General features: G+C 41.6%; 1 protein-coding gene across 3 annotated transcripts; it reads left to right on the top strand.

Moving 5' to 3' along the window:
- Positions 1 to 624: 624 nt before the first annotated feature.
- On the top strand, positions 625 to 21627 carry LOC145896198 (uncharacterized). 3 transcript variants are annotated; one of them, XM_082985084.1, is made up of 13 exons: positions 625 to 856; positions 2390 to 2456; positions 2557 to 2672; positions 14286 to 14370; positions 14771 to 14861; positions 15026 to 15271; positions 15629 to 15809; positions 15960 to 16067; positions 16833 to 16878; positions 18369 to 18423; positions 19155 to 19245; positions 19487 to 19738; positions 20177 to 21627. In XM_082985084.1, exons 1-13 carry the CDS (start codon positions 689 to 691, stop codon positions 20744 to 20746), a joined length of 2076 nt encoding a protein of 691 aa, XP_082841210.1. In that variant the 5' UTR covers positions 625 to 688; the 3' UTR covers positions 20747 to 21627. The 3 variants fall into 3 exon arrangements, with proteins under 3 accessions (XP_082841210.1, XP_082841209.1, XP_082841207.1); XM_082985083.1 differs by having other exon boundaries at positions 18369 to 18438; XM_082985081.1 differs by lacking the exon at positions 18369 to 18423 and adding an exon at positions 17698 to 17785.
- Positions 21628 to 21719: the final 92 nt, after the last annotated feature.

The following is a 21719-nucleotide window of genomic DNA, read 5'->3' as shown; positions in this document are numbered from 1 at the left end:
CAATAGCTTTTTTAGTGTAAGTTCAACAACTTTAAATTCTAAACAACACGTACAAATAAGAGTGAAAGTTGTTTGGTTATTTTTCACGCTCAAAGAGCAAACAGGATGTTAACTGTCGCCGTTTTGGACTTTTGTGTCGTCTCAGCGCGTCCTAATACGTTGTTTGTGACTGAGATTAAACGCATGCAAATCATCATCAATGCGTGGTGCATGGCAGGAATTAGGTCAGGGCTCCATTCTATTTTCAGCTTTATAAAAGGGCAGCTTGGTATCTTGTGATTGCTTTTGTTGCATTGACATCTGCGAGTGTAGGTTTTAATTTCATGTGGAATATATTTGTTATCGTTGCAAACAAAAACATTTTATGAAGAAAGTTAACCCATGTAAGGATACTTTTCAGGAAAGTAAACACTTTCTGCTCTAAATCTTATAGACAAAATAACCACAAAATTAACGCTCTTATCGCAGATCATGTTGTAGGGATTGACGCATTGAAAGTAGTTGAAACTTGTTCGAGTTGTATCATCGCAGCGAATAGTTTCCGGTATAAGGCGCTGTTGAAGTCTGGGCGCTCGCTCGCATGATTGGCGTGCCGTCTCGTTTGATGCCGGCAGATAGTTTTGATCGACGGGCTCTTAGTTGAAGGTTGCGTCGGCGTGATTCCAGTAGTTTTTTTTCGCGCTGCAAAATGCCCAATCAACTAAACTCGGATGAAGCTGCTAACGACGAACCAAAGACATATAACGATGAGGCAGTAGGTGAAGACGAAGCATGGCAGGAAAGTGACGAACTTGATAACTTAAAAGGAGATTTAGTGGATGAAGTTGACAGAGACCCCAGGAGACCGTCGTACGACGTAAGTATTATCCTAAATTTCATTTTTCTAAGCATGATTTTCTTCGCTTAACTGAATTTAGTTATTGTACTATCTGTTGTCTAAAGCACTATACAGTGATAGTAGGGAACCAGTTATCATTGTAAAAGGTTATTAATATTGTATAGAATGTTGATTGGGTTTTGTTTCAAAAGTTAACTGCTTTTGAGTAAACGATGGTATATTGTAGAAACCGTAATTTATGAGATGTGTCACATTTCTTAGCTTTTTAAATGTTACACCTTCCTATACCAACCATATCCATGGACCATGGCGCTGTTCTCTGAACAATTTATCTCATCACAATAATTTCATACAATAAAGGTTTAAATAAAAAACAAGAAATTTTCTCCATTTAAATTATTTTCAAAAAATAAATGATTGTGTATAATTTTCTGCACCTATTTGGTAATAAGACTGTTTTTTAACAGACTGCATTTACTAAAGACATTTATCGGTTTCTATTTTTTGTTCTGAATTGTGACTGGTGCCCAAAAGGAGAAGTGAATGCTCTTCATTTTGCAGCACAATTGTCTTGAGCAAACACAACCTTGGGTATATTTATTTGAGCAGCTTATCTAGATATGCCTCACTGACTTTTGGTGATATCACTTCTACCAGTTATGGCTAAGAATTTTCCACAGTAGCTGCCTTAATATAAAATCATGATTATGCTCTCTGCTCCTCCACATAATAAACACTTCTTAAAAATTCTGACAAACAAATTTATTTGTTTCTTCGAAGTGAAGATAATAATTTTTAACAGTGAAACCCTTGTTTTTTTCTCTGTGATTTAATTTTTTGCATAGTTTCTGCACTGCCAGTTTCTGAGAGTTGGTCATAGCCTGGGGACACAATCTGTAACTTAGCCACTAGTGTTGTAGATAGTTCTGTGGTATAAGGTTTCACATGTTGTTAGTCCATCACAAACCAACAAGACTCGCATGTGAGGCTTGAATTGAAAATGTATTTCGATGTTTGAAAATCAAATGATATCATGTGTTTGGACTTTTCATGGTTTAATAAACAACAATGTGTTATTTATTCCAAGAATACAAACTGCTAGATGTATGTGTCATTCAGCATATTCAATAAATATCAGTTCTTTGATTTCAAAGCTGATTATTAAGCCTCCCTTGTCAAAACCATAGTGGCATCAGTGCATCTCTGGAGACATAATGTTGAGACAGATCTCTTAGTTCACCGCCCATTAATTGATGTGGGTTTCCTGTCTTAAAGGGCAGAGTGGATAAGCATTCCATCAATGCATTCTGGCATTATTCTTGGCATGATGAGTTCATCCACTTGATATTCGAACCTGATTGACAGACAGAGGCCACAATTCATCTGTCATGTCATTTGTTCGTTTCACTGTGGCATATTTTGGATGATTCCAATTTTTTGTTTGCACCTAAATTCCTGTGACAAAATGTATTGTCGTAGGTTTTGTTATACTTGTTTGCTTCTGATATAACCTCTCTTTGCAAATTTCCTAAACAATCCTTTTGCATGCAGAACAAGATTAGTCAACAGCATGTCCACAATGAATCTAATCTCCGAAACAAGACAGATTCTGACAGAGGTTTGTGAGTTTTATTTTTGCAAATAAGTTTTGTCTTAATTTATATGGACTCTTATAAGGCCATCTCGATTCCAACCAATTTTGTATGTTTTAAATTTAGATTTGCATAGTGATGCCGGTCATGGAAGGTTGCCCAACTTTCCTTATTCACAAGACATACCCCTTGTGTCAAGTCTTGGCCAACCCCTATTTCCCAACGTATTGCTACCAAACACGGTTAGTAAAACTCGCTTGTGATGTGTGTATACTACTATACTTAAAGTGCGAAATATGTACATGTTACTGGAACTCCATGTCGTGCGGAAGTAATCCCAACGCTAAACAAAATGGCGGAATGTATCTGTGGAGTTTGCCAGACTTATTTTCGATGTCCGACTTGAAATTGTTGGGCAATATTGTTGTGCCAATCAGACTGTGTTTTATGTTAGCGTACATCCTTTGGTTTAGCATCGTTGTCGTGTCGTTCCAACACTGAGAGGTTTGCCAGAATGTATGGAATGCCTGTGGAGTAAAAACGTGGTCTTTGAGTGACATAAATTTATAGCGTTTCCGTTCTTACTTTTAACTCCTAAACTTTATTGGCAATGTCCGGCAGCCCTCAGGGCCTGTTGTGAACCACGCAAGGCGAACCGCGCGTAATTTGTATGAAATAGTATGAGAAATAATTTCGTGAGTGTGGTTGGATTGCGAACTTTATACCAAAGCGAAAAGCCTCCCATGATCGAACCGTCTCCGTTTTCGCGTGGACTGTATTTTGCCAGCGCTTTTGTGCTCAGCTAATCGCTACCTCGTAGCTCGTAGGCTTGCGCACTCACCCGAGACAAATAAGTACAAATAAAACGATTCCGATGGCAACGCTTGCCTTGTCAGGTAATCTCGCGTGTCCATAACACTGCCTCGTCCCAATGCAACCTCTTTTAAGTCGCTATCTGGCGTTTCATTAACACTCACTGCCCGGGTGACAAATTTGTTGACTGGTTACGGCCTGTAACGCGAATAAGTTTGATGAATAAATGAGTGTCAAGCCACTCAAAAATCACACTCAAAACACAATATTGTTTTGTGGCAAAAATTAGTTGAGCTTGGGTTTTACACCAGTCATCATTGAACAGGTGATTTTGGATGTTTAAATGTGGAACAATGTACACTACAATGAATTTGCTCCCACGAGAATTATCGACAAATCCCTCGCCAGTCATCAGACTGGCACATTTACATGCTGCATTTCATTTTTGACTGGAAAGCAAACGCGACACTTAGCTCTAGTAGTCGCCTATCTGCTACTCGGATTACCGACGCGGTGTGCCGATCCGCCGTCCATTGGTGGAGCGGCATTTACCCCATTGTCGGCCGCCCTTAAGGCGTATTACCCAAGCACATTGCGCGCAAGATCAAACTAAACTTGTACAAAAACAATCTGTGATCAAATGACAACAGAAAATGGGCGGGTTTGGACAGAGGGGTTGTTAAGGCTAACAGTGTATGCGACACGGAAGCACATTACGTTCATCCTTGCCATGTCAACAAACATTGTCTGACCTTCTAGCTTTAAATTGTGACATTTTGATGGTGTGCCACCAGCCCCTGCTTTTATGAAAACTGCTATTGGTTGACATACCATTGTATCGTTGCAATTGAGGAATTTGCCAGACGGGTAATTTGTGGTATGGACGAGATTTAAAATCTGATGATTTAACGTCAAACTGGCGCTGCTGTAGGCCGGGAGGTTGTCATTAGTACATCGTTTTCGTGTTTATTAAATTCTTTCCAATGGCATTGACGTTTTAAAGGTGACAGGAAGCCTGTTTGGATTTAAAATGATATAACGGCGTTAAATTGATATGAGCATAATATTATGTTTTCCTGTCATGCTGTTGTCTTGTGTGCAACAAGCTTGGCGATATAGGCAACCAGTAAATCATTTACCAGTTTTGGCGAATGCAAATATTTAACACGCGCGTGAGCAATAATTTTTGTCCCTTCAGTAATCACCGATGAACGTTTTAATGTCCCAAATAATTCCGCTGCTGATGTACTGCGCATATTCACCCACATCAGAAACGCCAAACGCATCAGAATTTTCCCAACTTCATTGTGGTATATTTTTTGCGCTGTTATATATTTTATCAGAATATTGTATCTATCATAAGCTTTTTTGTGCTACTTGTGCAAGGACAAGAAGCAGACATGAAAAGGTTTCCTCTGCGTTGGCCAGTGAGTCACACGTGCCCACTGGAAATCCACACTGCAATGTCTCGTTTCTCTGCCGCCACAATCATCCTTCTGCACGGGTCTTTATTGTAGAGCGCTTGAACTGAATACCTGTGCAACCTAAGTGAAGTTAGTGGTGACGCAACCTACTATGCCACTAAATTGCAGAGAGTCAGTTTACTCAATGACTCTCAGCCCACGTGCTTAAAGTAATTATGTCAATCATCCCAAAGGGCATCAACTCGTTTACATTTTGCCTGTCAATCTGTCAATTTCACATAATCTTATCTTTATTCGCATGAAGTCAAAAACCAACTACAGCGCATGTTTGGGAGAATTTATATTTTTCTTTGCGGATTTTTATGATGAAATATGGGAATCCAGTGATGTATTTTATCAGCAGAGTTTTACGTTGCTAAGCTGTTAGTTTTGCAATCCTAAATATGCGAAGTTTGATTACTCATCCAATTCAAGTGTTGTCAGAAATATTTTAGGTAATAGTTGGACACCTGTGAGTCTCCACTTAAAGTCGATGTTATGTTGAGATTTTCCCACCTATTGTTTTTGTCCCAGTTTTTGCTTTTCCGCAACAAAGCCCCCTGTCTCTTGGACGGCTTGGAAAACGAAAAGTGGCAATGGAGCGCACCAGCACCGCTTGTACACACTCAAAATGTTACAAAGTCCCCGCCACAATGAATCTCTCTTCATTACGGGGTCGCCTTAAGTGGCTCTTCAAGCGGCTGCGCGGGTCTGTTGCTGAAATTGTCACAATGCTTTCACACCCACCCATTTCCTCTTTTCAATCCTACGCGCCAAAATTCTTAAAGTTACTTGCATTCAGGCTTACATTAACGTTGATTTCATTATTCATCTCTCAGACATACTCCCATCTCCTGTTAGTTCATTGTCTTGAGAAAGTAGCAGCGGGATAGGAAAACTATATGTGCAAAAAGTGTACTTCCATCATAATTTAACCCCACATAATAAACAGTTGTCAGTGCATGTGCCGGAGGTGCAACAACCGCGTTCTTTGTTGGGCTTGTTAGGTTTGGTCATGTTTAATTACCGCTCATTTCACCATAATTTTTAGTTGCGTATCATTGCAAGTTGAATAGGACGATAATAAATGTTGCGCAACGAACGAACTTTTTGATAAGTTGGGTGTGGGGGAATGGTCACAGCGTGATACAAACCATGATTTGCTCCTCTGCCGTCGCTTATCGCTAGCTCGGCTGCCCGTAGCGCCTCGTTGCCGCTGAGAGTTACTCACAAGCGAGCAATTCACGCCTCAATGCCCCTCTATGGGGCTCTGACATTTGCGAAGCTTCCCGACATTCTCTATGCTCTACTAATAATCGCCATTGTTCCGTTAAAAATACATGCGCCCCCGTTGTAACTATTGGTCGTCTGTGTGCCTTAAGATCCCTTGACATATACAAGAAGTTATCTTGGCTAGGTTCAAATCTGTTTCCTGGGCATGTGTCCATTCGAATATTTGTCGGCTTAGTCATTTTGCTTGAAACCTATTCATGCAGATATAGTGTTGGGAGGCGTTTGTTTGCGGAGCTAACAGCACATGTTGACACGCGCATAAGCAATCACAAAATATATCAAAAGATCAACCCAAAACTTAGACTAGGTATACTGATACTGAGGTGCTTGTCCTCCATGTCATGTTAAATAGCTTTTGTGAAGCCGGGCACATCGCGAAAACAGCGGGGACCGATAAGAAAGTGGACTGATCAAATTTACCCGTATATGAACGCCCGCCTTTCGCATACAGCTTACGTCGATAAGAATTGTCATCGAGTTATATTTTCAAGCACCTTTTCGTTGCGTAATGCTTAATCACAATCAATAATGTGGCGCCTTCTCGGAAGCGGAGTGATCGATGCTTGAAAATATTCGCACGTGTGCGTTGGTGCGCACCGAGCTCTACCGTTACTTTCTGCCTTTATATCCACTTCGACACTCTCTTCTTCTGGCGCCGCAAAGCTGCAAGGCTTAACTGACACGCCGTGATTGACGTTGGCTGTTTGCCATCAACTCCATACAGCCGATATTTTTATCTGCATATTATGGAGTTGTTACTGTTTTTAAAAGCATTTGTTTTTATCACTGCACGAAACAATTTTTGGGATGCAAGTGTTACTTGGGTATTCGTTGCTTGACCAGGTTATTATATTCTTTGTTGTTCACGATCTCATGTTTAGCAATCTAATTGACTGTAAACAGCCCCTGGCTAGTTCCCCGTGGTATTATCTAATAGTTGTGGTCGGCGACCAGCGTCGATTTTATTTCGGTCTGCATCGTCATCCCCTCGATTTCGAATGTGAAGATTTTATCGTCTTTTGCCTGAGGGCGGCCGAACTCTATGGGTGCTGTGTATAAATCTTTGTGCCGAAAGTCGGAGAAAAGTGCGAGTGTTTCACACCTGTTACACTTGCTACAACATATTATGAACATCTGTAAACCCCGACTAGACGAAACAAAGCCTAAAACACAGCTAACAGTGGCAAACCTTTTGGAGATATGGACGTAGGTGGCAAGCAATGCCTTAAATGGTTAAGAGTTAAGACCTGTCCATCGCCTCGTCGGAGGTTGCAGAATCGGGGGCAAACAGCTTCAATTACAAGTCAACGATTTCCGTCAGCTTTCAGCCCATAACAGGTTTTTGAGTGCCGTGCTCCGTAAGCAACGAACCCAAACATAGGAATCACAACGTATCTCAGCTGTCAGCAGCGGGAGGTCAGACGTTGTCGCAATTGACTGGTGTTATGCGGAAGTTTAAACTAGAATTCTCCTGCGTCGCGGCTTTGTGTGTCGTTTTTGCACCGATCCCTGCACACTCGCCAGACGGTTATCCGATTAATTCGTGCTTTGGAAACTCGCCTTATGAGAAACGCAATCCAACTCAAATGAAACTCCATGGACCGGTGTCGTGCGTTTAATGGGAGTTTATTGCTCCTGTGCAATTTGACATAGTTTAAACAAATTGCTTGACGAAAGTGTGCCCACTCGACGAGGATATTTCTTTAAGTGGAGCACCCGATTAAATTTACACCAATTACGTTTTAATTGGAATATGATGGCTACTTTTCCATCACGTCGTTTTCTTTTTCCGATCCTGCTATCTCGTAACTGAGTGGAGCGCATTCGACCGTGTTTGTCAAAGAATGTTTAGTATACGAGTCCTTTTCCGTGCTGTGGTTTATTGTGCCTGCTTCTGAAAACCATCTCTAATAATTCCACCGGGTCACGATTTTGCTGTAAGCCTTGAACTGGATTGTGCTGTTGCATTTTATCAAAGAAGAGACGAAATTAAATACGTGCATTATTGTGCATTATGTGGTTGTGGATTTAGAAAGCGGTAATGCTGTTTGTCGCCATTTAGTCAAATCGTTTTCCGCTTGGTTTGCGCACTAAGATAATTGTCAGGCCGGTAATTGTTGCATCTTTTTACGTTTTGTAGGTTAATCAGCATGCTTTGCCTATTTCACACGGCATTTATTTCATCTCTTGGCAATATGTGCCATTGTGAATAAAAACATTTACGCCCAGAGTGTATGCAGTAACCAAACGTGTTTAATCACGACTAAAAGCGATTCATGAATGATATTGATATTAAACTGAAACTTTCTCTATGTTGTGCACCGTGAGGTGAGAATGCAATTTGGTAAACATCCATTAACATTCGTAAATTTTACGTCGGCCGTGCGATATAGAATGCTGCTCATCGTACATCTTGTCTTGCACCGATGGCTTTGAATCCGAACAAGCTTTACCAACTGCGACCACCGAGTCCTTTGTCACAGCTGGTGTTTGTTTATGCCACTCTCGTTTCACGCGTCGCTGACTTGTTTATATAATCGAAGCTTTTGGTCGCTTAGGAAATCGCCAACAACTTCTACCTGACTTGGGTTTAGTTTCTTGAGTTAACCGTTTTAAATACAGATTTTTCAAATAAAGTTTTGCCGCCATACAGCAATACAGCAATACAGCAATACATGATCATGATCACTTGCATTGGCGTTTTTATCGTTAGGGCGAAATACTTCCCACTTTTTGAATTACTTTTATTTTTTTACTTTGCAATGTTAAGCAGATATTTTCCATTGCTGGTACCAGTCCGTGCATTTATTTGTTATAGCATATCACTACATAGGGAATTTAGAATAGTTGTGGCCCATTGGGGGGTAGTGGCAAGTATGTTATCCTAATTGCATGAGCTGGTACTGTTTTGGTACTATTTGTTTGCTGTTGACTTGGTGCATTTATACCTTTTCATTTAATCTCCAATGTCACGGAGGGATCTTCGATTTTAATTAGGCGTCTTTGCTCCTGCTTGGAAGCAATAAAGCAAAGTCGTCTAAACTATAGGGAATGGGCAATTGTGACGTCACTGAACCACATCAAAGACCGGGCGCGCAGTCACGGTTAGCGAATTTGTAAATGGGTTTCCAGTGGTTTTGGCGACTGCCAAGACAAGGTTTTTACTTCAAAGCCGTTTTTTAAATTTGCAGTCAACCTTTTAGGATGCGTCAGCGTTGATACTTTATTTTATCTGCCAAGTCATGAGTTGTTTATTTATACTGTGTTGTCACTTGGGCTGGCTGACTCATTTGATGTCCCGCAGCAGTCAGTTTGCCCGGGTTTTCCCATGTGACTTATTTCGAAATGTGTTTTGCCGGTTTTTATCCAATCCTATTAATATTGAACACCCAAACAAAGCGTGCCATTGTCAGTTACCGGCAGACCACGTCTTTATATTCATCTATCAACGAGCTGAGGTTAGTTACCGGGGCGAAAACCCACTTTCCATGTGTATTTGCGTGCAATCGACTGCTCAGAGTTCGTCTCTATTCTCCCTCGCTGTGTTGACTTTACTTCAACCCAATTCGCTCAATTATATAAACTTATACCGCGCAGGTCGACCCGCGTCATGATCCATTTTGAAATGCATGCAAATTAATAAAACGAGATCACTTTCCCCAAGTACACAAAATGCCTTCGCCAGGTCCTGTGGGAATTATGCTGCTGGCAATTTAACTGCTTGATTGCGCTGCATTAGCGCCACCAAAGTGCGGTGAGGAGAAGGGAAACCACAAGCCAATCGTAACAGCTGTAATCGAAAGTTGTTTTCCCAGTGGTTTACATGCAAGTGTCAATCGCAACAACCTCTTGATGGTTCGTTAGGAAGCGTCCCACCTAATTTAAACGTCGTTGTGACTTCCACCTTTCTTTCATCTGTTTCCACAGCTTGCAAACTTAATTTACGGTAAATTTTCATTTAGGCACCGCCGTCAGCTTTCGTATCTTTTTAATTGCAATATTCAATCCATAGACGCCTTTACATCAACCTTATTTGCACAATTTTAACGACACTTTATCAACTAGTTTAATACCGTTTTGTATTTTTTATAAAGATATAGTTTTGGGGATTTTTTACGTTTAGTGGGTTTGGATTTCACCTAATCAGACACTTACTGTAACTTGAAACGAGTAGTTTTGTGTGGATCTGTGGATTACTTCGTTATGTGCATTCAGAGCTTTGTGTTGAAGTGTCTGCTAAACACCCTTTTGCCCGTCCCTTCAATACGGATGTTGTTTCACTTTTAAGTGCGGAAAGAACCGCTCCCTGCTTGTATAACCCACGCTGACCGATCTTCTAATGAGATTTTGTTTACCACTCTTTTATGGTGTCGATTTCAAGACAGTACCTAGAAAAAGAATCTTTTTTCTTTTACATGCCATGACCATTGACAGTCGTGTGTGCCTGGTAATAAGTTGAAAGGTCCTTGAAGCACCCAACTTCCTTCGTTTTGTGTGGGAGGAAGTGCGGAAATACTCGTTCGCGAAAAATATCAATTTGCCTGGAACTCTTTTAAAACTCCTAGAACCACCTTGCGCGTTTCAACAAACCGTTAACAAACAATGGACTCCGCCTTCGAACGCGCCGCGAATGAAAAGGATGGCAAGCGCTCGTCAATAGAGAGGGCTCTAATGTTTGGGTGGCCGCTTGCCGGTGCGCCTTTCACGATTTTACCGAGTGCGGATAATAAGTTGAACGGGGCATGGCGTCAACCGACCAAGCGTGATCGAATACGGAATGGAGGCGGGCTTCAACGAGGAGGGGCATCTTGTAAAAACTCCCGAGCGTTGAGCATGCTGAGTGACGTAGCATCGTGTTTTGTGGACGGCGCTGTGGTTTCAATCGGGAAAAACTTTTTCGTCTCCGGGAATTGCGCTGAATAACCGATTTCAGTGGTCGGCTATTGTGTTGTGGTTTTTGATTACTGACAGCCCGTGTGGATTGACCGATTAAGTTACACCGGCGAAAGGGCGGACCGAATTAATACGACACTGTAAATAGCCTGTTTTGTCTCTTATTCAGCATCAGGAACACATGTCTGTTTGTTGGATAATCAACACCGTAATTAAGACACGCAGTAGTCTTTCCTCCGTGTTTGGTTAGCCAAAACTAGAATTTTTGATTTATGAAACGGTTCCAAACAAGATTCATTGTTGCCAACTTCGAGTCAACTGGTTGCACTTCAACTGCAATACAAAGTTCAAATTGGGTTGGTGTGGAAGTTTCATCGGGTCAAAATCTCACCGCTTGTTTCTTTATAAATTCTTCAAGTCACACTTGACTTTCACAAAACTTTTTCTGCCCTTTTTTGGAGCGTGTTTTAACATATTCGTATAAAAATCTTCGTTTCAACATTATGTTCACGACGATCAAGAGCAAGCGTAAAAGGACGTGTGACCTTTATCTGTTTGAATTGCTGCCGCCTTAAGGGGGGTTGCGTCTTGTAGATGGCAACCCCATCTGCGCTATTCAAAGATCGAAGGGGTAATGAAATAACGGAGATAAGGTCTAATGCCTACGAGTACGTAAGTGCGCCTAAACCAACAACTCCATAACGCCTGTCATTCCAGGCCGATGAATTTTGAAAACGATCTGGGGATTGGAGTGCAATATCTCAACCTCTTATTGAGGTTCCCTATGTGTTGGACAAATGGTTGGGTGTTGTCTGTTCGATGACAAGCCGCAACAGGTGGTTCATGTCGACTGGGCATGTGTTTCACAAACCTCGGCAACACCCGCCTTGTACTACACAACCAAAATAGAGATCCAATGAAATTTGCGGTTTGATTATCTGAGACTACGTCCACTGAGCAAAATTGTTGTGTTTTTCCCACAACACCGAGCCACTAAAACTTTTTATTCCACGCATAAGATGTTTTAACCTCGCCCAAACTAACGTGGTCTCCACACGTTGGTGGCCATTTTTTGAAACGAACTGGTTACTACTTTAAACTTCTTCCAAGTCACAAGCTGCAACACTTGCGCCATTGAATTAAAGTTAAAATGTCGCGATATCTGCTCCCTGGTGGCCTTGGCCGCAGGTGTGTTGTTCGCTTTTTGATCAACAGAAGGGAAAGGAAGGTGTCGTTGCCTCGTTTCGTGCCAGGCAGAAAGTTGTTGGTTTAGCGAGCAACGCGTGGGGCGCTAGGGAGGTCGCTAATCTACACGCACTTGCTTCGCTTGTTGTTATAACGCTTCTACTTGCGTGTTCACTCATTGCCGTACCCTTGTGTCAAACTTCTCGACTTGTTCTCCCTCCAACATCGGTTGTTGCCATCCCAACCTGTGATTAAACCAAATATGGAGTTTATTCCACCGTAAGTGTGTTTAACCTGCTAATTTGTGTGTGTTTTGATGGGGAGGTAGTAACGACTTAATAAAATAAAAATCTTCTGTTTCAAATATAAAATCACGTTCAGTGCTAAGATAATTTCGATTTTCCAACCGCTGTTTATTTGTAATGGATGTGATGTTATGTAAAGAATCAGTGTATTGTGTTTAACAGCTTTTGATGTGTTGGCCATAAGTACACGTTCTCACTCGCTCCTGTCATCGTCTTGTAACACACCAACACGCTGTAAATCTTTTCACACCCGGTTTTCGCGCCTAACTCGCTAATCGCATTGTAAGACGAGCGCGCGTTAAGCAAGTTGCTACAACGATGGTCGAAACGCCTGAACCGTCGCGTTTGTGTCCCGTGCTTTCGTCGACTCGCCGCCCGTCTTCCACTGTGTGTTTACAGGTCAATTAGTGATGCTCCGAAAGTTGCGTCTAAAAACTGTGGATCACGTGACCCCGTGCTTACTCGGGTGTGAAATCGCTTAACTCTGTGCCGAACTTCGCTTCGGGTTTCCGGTTCGAGGCCTCCGAGCGACACGCGACGTAGGGCCCCGATCAACGCGACTGTAGGACTGCTCGCTTGCTTGCCAAGCTCTTTACGCTCGATTTGGGGCATGGAATGCATTAAAATAAGCTCAGCTTCGCTCTACAAGCTCCATGGTTGTGTTACCTGCCTCAGTAATCTGTAAAACCCTTGCAATCCTAACTTAGCTCACCAGCGACATAATTTATCCTCGAGGCTGCTGTAGTTTCGAGGTATTCAACATAGTATCACGAACACGGTTTAAATTTTGGAAACCAGTTACCATGGTGTTTTCTGTATTACAACCGTTGTTATTGACCAAAGATCTCGCGTTAATTAGCGCTAACGGCAACACTTGCAAAGTGGATCCTTGATCGAAAAGCAACAAAGATAGGGTCGACTCCATGTGTACTTTGAACTTGTAGCGACGCATTGAGGACAGAGAGCGGACGGTCCTCAAGTGCGCGCTTCGTAATTCGTTAATTGCACTCGATATGCACTCGAGCTGGCTGAACCAACACGACACCCGTTCCTCCGCGGATACTTTCCATGCTGGTTTTCGCCCTAATGAGCCCAGACACATACGCTGCTATTACCACCTGTTGTAATACAAACAAAAGCTGTTGCATGCTCTTGCAGGTGTAAAACATTGTTGGCGCCTGTTTAAAACAGTGTTTCTTGGCTTGGCGGCAGGGCTGTCTTTCGTTTTAGCGTAAATTTTTGTGCATAGATTCTCAAAGGTTTTAGGCGGTTTTGCAAGTGTTGGACGCATGATAATGTGTGACGCAGTTTGAATTGAAATCCAGTTGATTGATGAAATCCGTACGATAAAGTTGGGATGTTGGGTTGAAGCTCTTTTTCCCAAGGACTCGATATTAAAATAGGTTTGGCTCAACCCGTGATCCAGTGACATACCCTCTGCGTAATGACTTGCTAAATTGCTAGCCTTGTATCCTAAGCGTGATTGAACCTTTGGCACGGATCTTTCCTAGAAGTTTTATATTCTGGTGTGCTGAAACTTTTGGGATATTTGGATTTGCAAATGAACATTGACAATATATTTTCCAGAGTCCAGATTGTTGTTGTTTTAAAGATTCTGTAAAGTGACAAAGTTAACTTATACTTCTGAAGAGAATAACTGGTTGTATTAAATAATATTTTGTAAGTAAAAATTGCAATGTCCACACCCTAAACAAAACTCGTTTCAGAGTTGTGTAATCTGATACTTACCCGTGTGTTATGCGTTTTTCATCACCACCTTAACATCTGTTTCTGACTTTCACGATTGCCTTCTATAAATATTTACACAAACCCAGCCTTCCGCCTCCCAACAAGCAACCTCTGCACGACCCAAAATCCAAATCAACGTTATTTTGTTTTGCAGTCGCAAGTCCCTTATCACCCGTATGTTCCCTATCACCCACTGCTGTACGGAGCATCGCCACCACCCGACCTCGATGGAAAATCTGGTAATTGTGAAAGGAAAATAGTTTTTCTTTTGCAAAATCTAGACGCATGAATTTGGGATTAGCCTGGACTGTTGCCATGTATTGCTTTGGAAAGTTAAGTGTTAACCTTTACTGAGATTTACTTATGTCTGAGCAACAATAAGCAAGAGTTGGTTGATGAACTTCCGAATAGGCGTCTGTCAATAAGAAGGTTGGTATTGTGAGCCGGATTTAGCAAATAGCAAACGACACTTCGTTCCTCAATGAACTTAAAAGCACTTGAAAATTTCCTGTCTCACGTCGCGTTGCGGTCATCAGCAGAGAACCGGTGTCATCCGCAGCATGCTGGCTGCTGAATGCTCACATCAACCACTCGATCTGAAATCGTTAATAATGTAATCTTTCTTATCTTTCTTCACAGTTATGTCGCGACCTCCTCACGGAGATATCCCGTCCATGTATTCACTGCCTGGAAACCTAGGCCAGATTCCCAACCCCCTTGCTCCACCATGGTAGGTGTTACTGTACATCCCTTTATATTCCGGACGGTTTTATGGCATCACAAAATTTTTTTTTATAATATGATGGGTTGACTATGATACAATAATAATACAGTATCAACACGTGGTGAAAATATTTTGACGCAACATATACATGTAAAAATATTTTTTTGTAGGTCGCCCAGTCCTCTGTACCCAATGTGTACAGCCAGCGCAGTTGCAAGTGTCTTCCCCTACCCATACCCCTTCCCCAACCTATCGTCAGCTTCGGGGAGTATTAACGGTGTATCCCCGTTTCCCCTTGTACGACCCAATCCCCACGGAGCGGGAATGCACCCCACTGTGATTCCCCATCCCGGTTTACAACTATCCGGACCAATGCCGAATGGTCAAGGTCCTGGAAAATCCATGTCTGATAAAAAGTAAGATGATTAATCCAATACAGGGCTTCCCAAACTGGAGGCCATGACTATATGACAAAATGGTCAAACTTGACTTGAGCTTAAATCTAGGTTGTTGTGTTTGTTTAGCGCCATCGTCAGCAAAATACACAAAATACATTGCGACATAAAATGGAGGAATACGAAGCCGGCCGTTACTTAAATAAATAAATAATGTCAGCCAGAAACTTATTCAAAAATAATCGGTTACGATCGGTTTAATCTAGTTTCGTTCCGAAGTTAGTAGCAGCAATTTTTATTTGCTCCGTTTAAACTTGCACTTTGGGAACTTTTATTCCACAACCCTACATTCACGTCAATTTGTTTGAACATTTTAAGGAACATGAATCCTGATTCGGTTTCGTCGAAACGTCGTGAGAAGGAAGACAAACCTGGGAGACCTTACGTGAAAAAACCTTTAAACGCCTTCATGCTCTACATGAAGGAACAACGAGCTAAAGTTGTCGCTGAATGCACGCTGAAAGAAAGTGCCGCAATCAATCAAATCCTCGGCCGAAAGGTAACAAATTAACGGCCTCCGTTACTTGTGCGAGTTAATTTTTCTTCCCTTACACAGGGGTGGGTAAAAATATAAAAATAACAGAAACATTCCTTCAAAAAATTCAGCAAATTCAGCAGTGCAAATATCGGCTTGTGGTTTGTCTTTCAGTGGCACAGTTTGAACCGCGACGAGCAGCAGAAGTATTACGAAATGGCTCGCAAGGAAAGACAAATGCACATGCAGATGTTCCCGGGGTGGAGCGCCAGAGACAACTATGTAGGAAATACTGTATTTTGTATAAATACCAAACAATACACGTACTATATTATACGTATACGGGTGTCAGCTGTTATTATGGCAGCGGGTTGTATTTGTTTCGCACAACTAACAACTGATCCACAGGATCTGTCAGTGGAATGATAAATTTGTTCCAGATCGTCATGTGCGGTCCATGGTGGTTGTTTATAGATCGCACGTTGTTTCGAACATTTCCTATGTAATGTTACCGCCGTCGGGCATTTTTTTAATCCCTGTCTTCCACAAGCAAAGTAAAATCCCCCACAGGAATGCGACCGGTTTAAGTCCATACCTTGTATCTGATTCGTTGCGCTTCGACTTGCCAAGCTTATCTCGCGATTACTGTAAACTGCACGTTCGACCAACTTCGAATCACCTGCGCCCATATCTTTCAAGCCTAATTACGGCGTCTCGTCAACATGGCGGTGTTTGTGGCATATTTCTTGATAGTTGCGGATGAAACGACCCTCCTCATGTTGAGACTAAACATCAGCGACACTTTTAATCGTAGCCTTGAGATAAAACCTTGTTGTGAAGTCAAGGTATACTGTGTCACGCGTTCGTTGTTGTAAAGGCTTGAGTGTTTTCGCATTTTTGTAATAATTTTATGAACTGCTTTCTCTAAACCTAAACTGACATTTTATCCGATAAGAGTCCGCGTCACCGGGAACTGGGGATTGTGCATCGTGTATTTTTTAATTGTGATAAACTATAAAAGCAGCTAATAACAATACTTTTGTACAGGGCAAACGAAAGAAACGGAAAAAAGAGAAGACGCAAGATTGTACAGGTAGGCGCGTTAATTATTGACCGAATCCTGGTCGGCTTCTTTCCCTGTTTACTTAAGGCCCAAAGGTCAACAAGGTGCTGGCGTGGTTTGGTGTTTGTGCTCAGTTGGTTGTGTTAATATGCCACATCTAGCTCACCCCTATTGGTTTTAATGTCGCACTATCAAAACCTACCTGCGATGGATGTGACTGCCTTGACCACAAGAAAGCAATTGCGCATTCTTAATCAAACCAGTCCTTATCAGCCTGTTTGTTTAACGCCAGTTTGCCACGGTCACCTGACTTACGTTTTCGTTACTGAAACATTATCCAGATAAGTCAGTTACAATGCAAGTTACAAATATTTTTAGTTGTCATAAGCGTTCACAAAATTGTTAAAGTAGCAAACAATTTATTGGCGCCAAGCCTCAAAATAAATTTGATATGTTATCACAACATAAAACCAAACTGGTTCGCGAGTGTGGATTATTGTATCAAGAACTTAAAGTTTGTGGTTTTTGTCGATCGTTCGCCGCAGTAAACTTTGGTGAGCGACGCCTGTTGTGATTATCGCACAAATAAACATAACCCGCCAGCCCCTCTATGGCACCTGTTCTGCAGTTAATCAGTTGCACCCAGATGTGGCTGTAGATGACACACACAATGCCACAACCAAAATGCCTAAACTGTTTCATTTGAGTTTTGTAAAGTTTTATCTAGAGAATGGAGTTAATGTCAAATATTTGCTTCATCCACCACATCTTAAAACCACAAAAGATAAATCAATACATTGTTAGTGGTTTAAATTTTGTGCATTTCTTTGATTTTCCTTTTCTATCAAGCTACGAGCTTCTATGCTCACGTGACAACACGTCCAGTGGTAGCTTCTTTCCAGCAGGAAATGAGGCCACAGTTTAATCGCCTTCCGAGGTATTATAGCTCATCGCTTTCTCGCCATAAATTTAATGCTCCACGCACGTTTGTGAGACACATCACTATCACTCGATTGATTGCATAACACTCTGCTTCTCTCTTCAAGCATGCTTATGCCTGATTGACGACAATAATCAGGATTTCAGTCATATTAAATGTCCAAGGGCACCAAAGTACGTTGTTTCAATGAAAGTTATGACGTTTGACCAATTATTAAAACCGACGTTAATGAGTTTTGAAACCAGTGGATGTGTCTTCTTCTTCTTCTCTTCTCATTACTTTACTGCTTTCCACTTCTCTTTTTCAAAGGTGTTAATCTTGTTGGGAAAACCTGGTATATCATTGATAATAATTTATTTACTTATTGTAAGCATATCAATATAAAATATGAATACTGCTGTTTATGGTTTGCAAATTTCAGCCAATTTTTTCTTTTTGACCAAATAACAATATGGTAAAATGTTCTGCGCTCATCCGTTTGTTCTTGTTTATTTTTTGTGCTTGTCGTCATTTGTCGGCGTGGAAACGGAACTTCACAATGATCGTCACGTCATCGTTTTTGATGCTTCTCTATTAACAGCACAAAATCCAAAGAAATGTCGGGCGGTGTTTGGACTCGAACAACAGCAATTATGGTGCGCACCTTGCAGGTAGATTGTGTTTAAACTCCCGCCCCCCCATTTCCCCAAGCCCACGTAAGTCGCCATGGCAACGCACGCCCAGTGGGGGGCAGGATAGAAGTGGACCTGCGTGGTTTTTGACTTAAATTTGTGCTTGAAATTTATTTGGTAGAAGTAGTGTTGTGTAGTAGTTTTGGCGAACGATTCCAGACAATCCAACAAAACCTAAACGTTTCTGTCGCCAGATAAGCAAGTGGTTTGCCACACACGCACTGGCGATAAGATATAGGGGACGAGTTTATCTTTGCATGTGCGCGTTTATTTTTTACTCCAAGCTCATTGGATAACGATTGGCACAGTCTTTAGCCTGATATAATCTCACACAGCAAGGTGCATGTTGGCTTGTGTTGTTTGCCGTGACACACAGAGTGGTTTTAATTTTGGCCTCATACCAAGGCTTGGCTTATCTTGAAAGTACATATGTCCTCTAATTACCCATCCTGTCCGTCGCAAATGCGCTTTTGATTTTAAACAATGCAACCTAATGTCATTTTGCCGGCCTAAGAAGCTGTTTTGACTGGTTCCACGTCAAACCAATCCGGCAAAATTTGTTTGCGAAAGATTGATCTTCGGATTTTTGCGACTGACCGGGCAGTAATTTGAGGACGGTGTTTCTATGTCACCACTTTTAAAGTTGTCCTCCCCACACGCTCATTAGGATGGTGCTCTTATGTTAATCTATACAGGAGAAAAAAGAAGTGCATCAGATATCAACACGACGGCGATGATTCGGATTTAGACGATTCAGATTCTTCGCCGCAACCACATCATTACCAGGTGAACATATGTGTGCCCCTCTATGCTAAACTAATGATATGGGTTTGCTTGCAGTTCTATTGAATATAAGATATCATGCTATTACAGTTATCTTCCGAAATTGTTCCTTTTTCTTTATTATTGCTGTTTGTTTGGTGTAAACAGCATGTTTTTATACTTTGTATAAAAAGCACTTGAAAACTAAATTCTCAGTGGTCGTTGTTTTTCGGCTTAAATGAAAGATGAATTGTTTTGTATCCAGGGTTCTCCAGATTCCTCATACGTCCAACCCATCCAATCATCCACCTTCAGTTCCAACGAACACTCAACCCTTTCGCAAAGCTCGGCTGTTGCCAATAGCAGTGGAAGCAACCAATCATCGTCGTCCTCCGTCCTAGGAGATCGCTTATCTCCTCATAGTGGGGCTGTGGAACAAATTAAACAGGAACGATCACCTCCTTTGTCATGTGACCTCAGTACAAATTTATCCACTCATTCAAGCAGCAGAAATGGGGTAAGTAAAAGGATAACAAATGATCATAACCCCAGGATTTTTGTTGTTAGACGTAAAACACGTTGCACGTAGATTGTAACAACTCCTGTAACTAATCATAAGTCGTTTGTTTGACGTGTTTCCTATAATATATATATATATCTATATTGCCTGTACTTAAGGCATCATCAGTATCGCTAAAAACACAAACAACACATTTTAAAAACAAAATAAATATAAGAATATAAAACTGACGATGAGATATACGGATTGAACGTGGTTAGACTAACTTTCTGCTTCGGCCAATTGTAAATCGTCAAGTTGTTAAAAATCTGTTTCCGAGTCTTTTGTGGTCATAAAGACAACAGGAGATTCCAAGAATACAAAGTTTCACGTAGATTGTAGTGTTGATATTTGCTTTGTAAATGTGTGCTTGGAAATAGCTTAATTGTTGTGCAGGAAATATTCCAACCTCATATGAACAACAACTTCCCCCCGAGTTCCAGGGAAGGGAATTACCCCTTTTCTGCGTCTGATACCAACAACTGCGCAAAAAGACCGAGGACGAGTGAGAGCATGCCTTCCAGTCATCCTCAAAAACCCTTTTCCGAAACGCAGAGGTTCCACTCGCACCAACAACAGGAAAACCACACAACCAAAGCCCCGAATTCATCCAATAAACGTGACGGCGAAGTTCACAGAAACAGACGCTTAAACTCACACAACGACTCGCCGTTGTCGGCGTCGAATCAGAACATGTTTAACCCAATGGTTTCACCAAGTAGTATTGGTCTACAATCACCGCACGGCAATGGTGGCCAACCACCGTCGTTTTTCTCACAACTTCCATACTTGCAACTTGCAGCCGCGGCCAGTTCACCTCTGGGGGGGTTCATGGGATTTCCCGGTTTCAAGGGTCTCTCCTCACCCATGAGTGTGGCGGCACTGAACGGAAGCGCGGGTTCTGTGGCTCCTGGGGCGTCTGCGGCACCACGGCGAACCGCTTCTGTAGTGGAAGGTAAATCGTGATCGGATGAATTAAATTGGTCAGCACTTTACAATGGAAAGAATCTTACGGTTGTTAGACTCGTGCTGCCTCAGCGCTTGAAGTCAAAAGTCGTTCCCATCTTTTTTACTGTTTTGTTGTTTTTACCACTCGCCGCGTTTTCGTTCTTTTTTACGACAAAAAATCGGTGCCAACCTTTTTCACTGACATGGCGCTTTTTTGCCAAAACCACCCGAATGTGCCTCTATGAAACCTTTTCTTGCTGAGAAGTTTGTATCAAGAATTTCGAACTCAACTTCTCCATCCTGACGCAAAATGTTATCATCAAAACTTTGGAATGCAAATGTTTTAATTTTACAAACACAAGTTTTACCGTAAGCTGCTATGTTGCCTAAATTTGCTGTTTTGAAACAAAACTGTATTTTTATGAACTGCATGAAACCATGTTTTATATTTTTACGCTGGTTTAAAGATTTTATTTCCACGAGCATTCAATACAATCACGCGTTTGGTATCGCTTTGCGACGTCAGCCTCAATCCTATCAAATGTATTTTTCTGTAATCTCAAAACTTTGTCCACAAATCGTGACTTTCGGTTAGAAGTTAAATTTGCGCTCCATACAATCTCGTTTTTTATGTTACTGTGTGATCACGTTACTTCTTGTACCCCTAGTGGAAATCCTGACTGTCCACCAATGGGTGGCGCGTTTCCTTGGCAGTTGAAAAGTTCTTGTACGCTTCAATGTTTGTTTTTGCCAGTTTTCATCCTTTACTTCTGTATAGTTATTTGTGCTTGTGTACAAACGATGACTAACCCCCCATTTTCTTGCTAACAAACAATTCGTGTGTGTATTTGTTTTACGCCGTCATTGCAGTTCTTGAATAAACTTTAATCTTCCTCTGAGATTTCATTCTTCATTGAGACAATTATTGTTTGTTTATGAGGGCCCTGCTAGATTGAAGCTTCTCAGTCCATGTGGGTCGGGGCCCCGAAGG

The sequence above is a fragment of the Ascidia mentula genome, chromosome 3 (assembly GCF_947561715.1).
Source record: "Ascidia mentula chromosome 3, kaAscMent1.1, whole genome shotgun sequence".
Lineage (NCBI taxonomy): Eukaryota > Metazoa > Chordata > Ascidiacea > Phlebobranchia > Ascidiidae > Ascidia > Ascidia mentula.
The sequence above is the reverse complement of the archived record's forward strand: the minus strand, read 5'-3'. Positions and strand labels throughout refer to the sequence as shown.

What these genes read in the sequence shown, in the direction of transcription:
- LOC145896198 (XM_082985081.1), top strand. Translation starts at nt 689, where the DNA reads ATGCCCAATCAACTAAACTCGGATGAAGCTGCTAACGACGAACCAAAG. An exon ending in CCAGGAGACCGTCGTACGAC is followed by an intron (nt 857 to 2,389) that starts GTAAGTATTATC and finishes TTTTGCATGCAG; the next exon opens with AACAAGATTAGTCAACAGCA. An exon ending in ATTCAAGCAGCAGAAATGGG is followed by an intron (nt 19,739 to 20,176) that starts GTAAGTAAAAGG and finishes ATTGTTGTGCAG; the next exon opens with GAAATATTCCAACCTCATAT.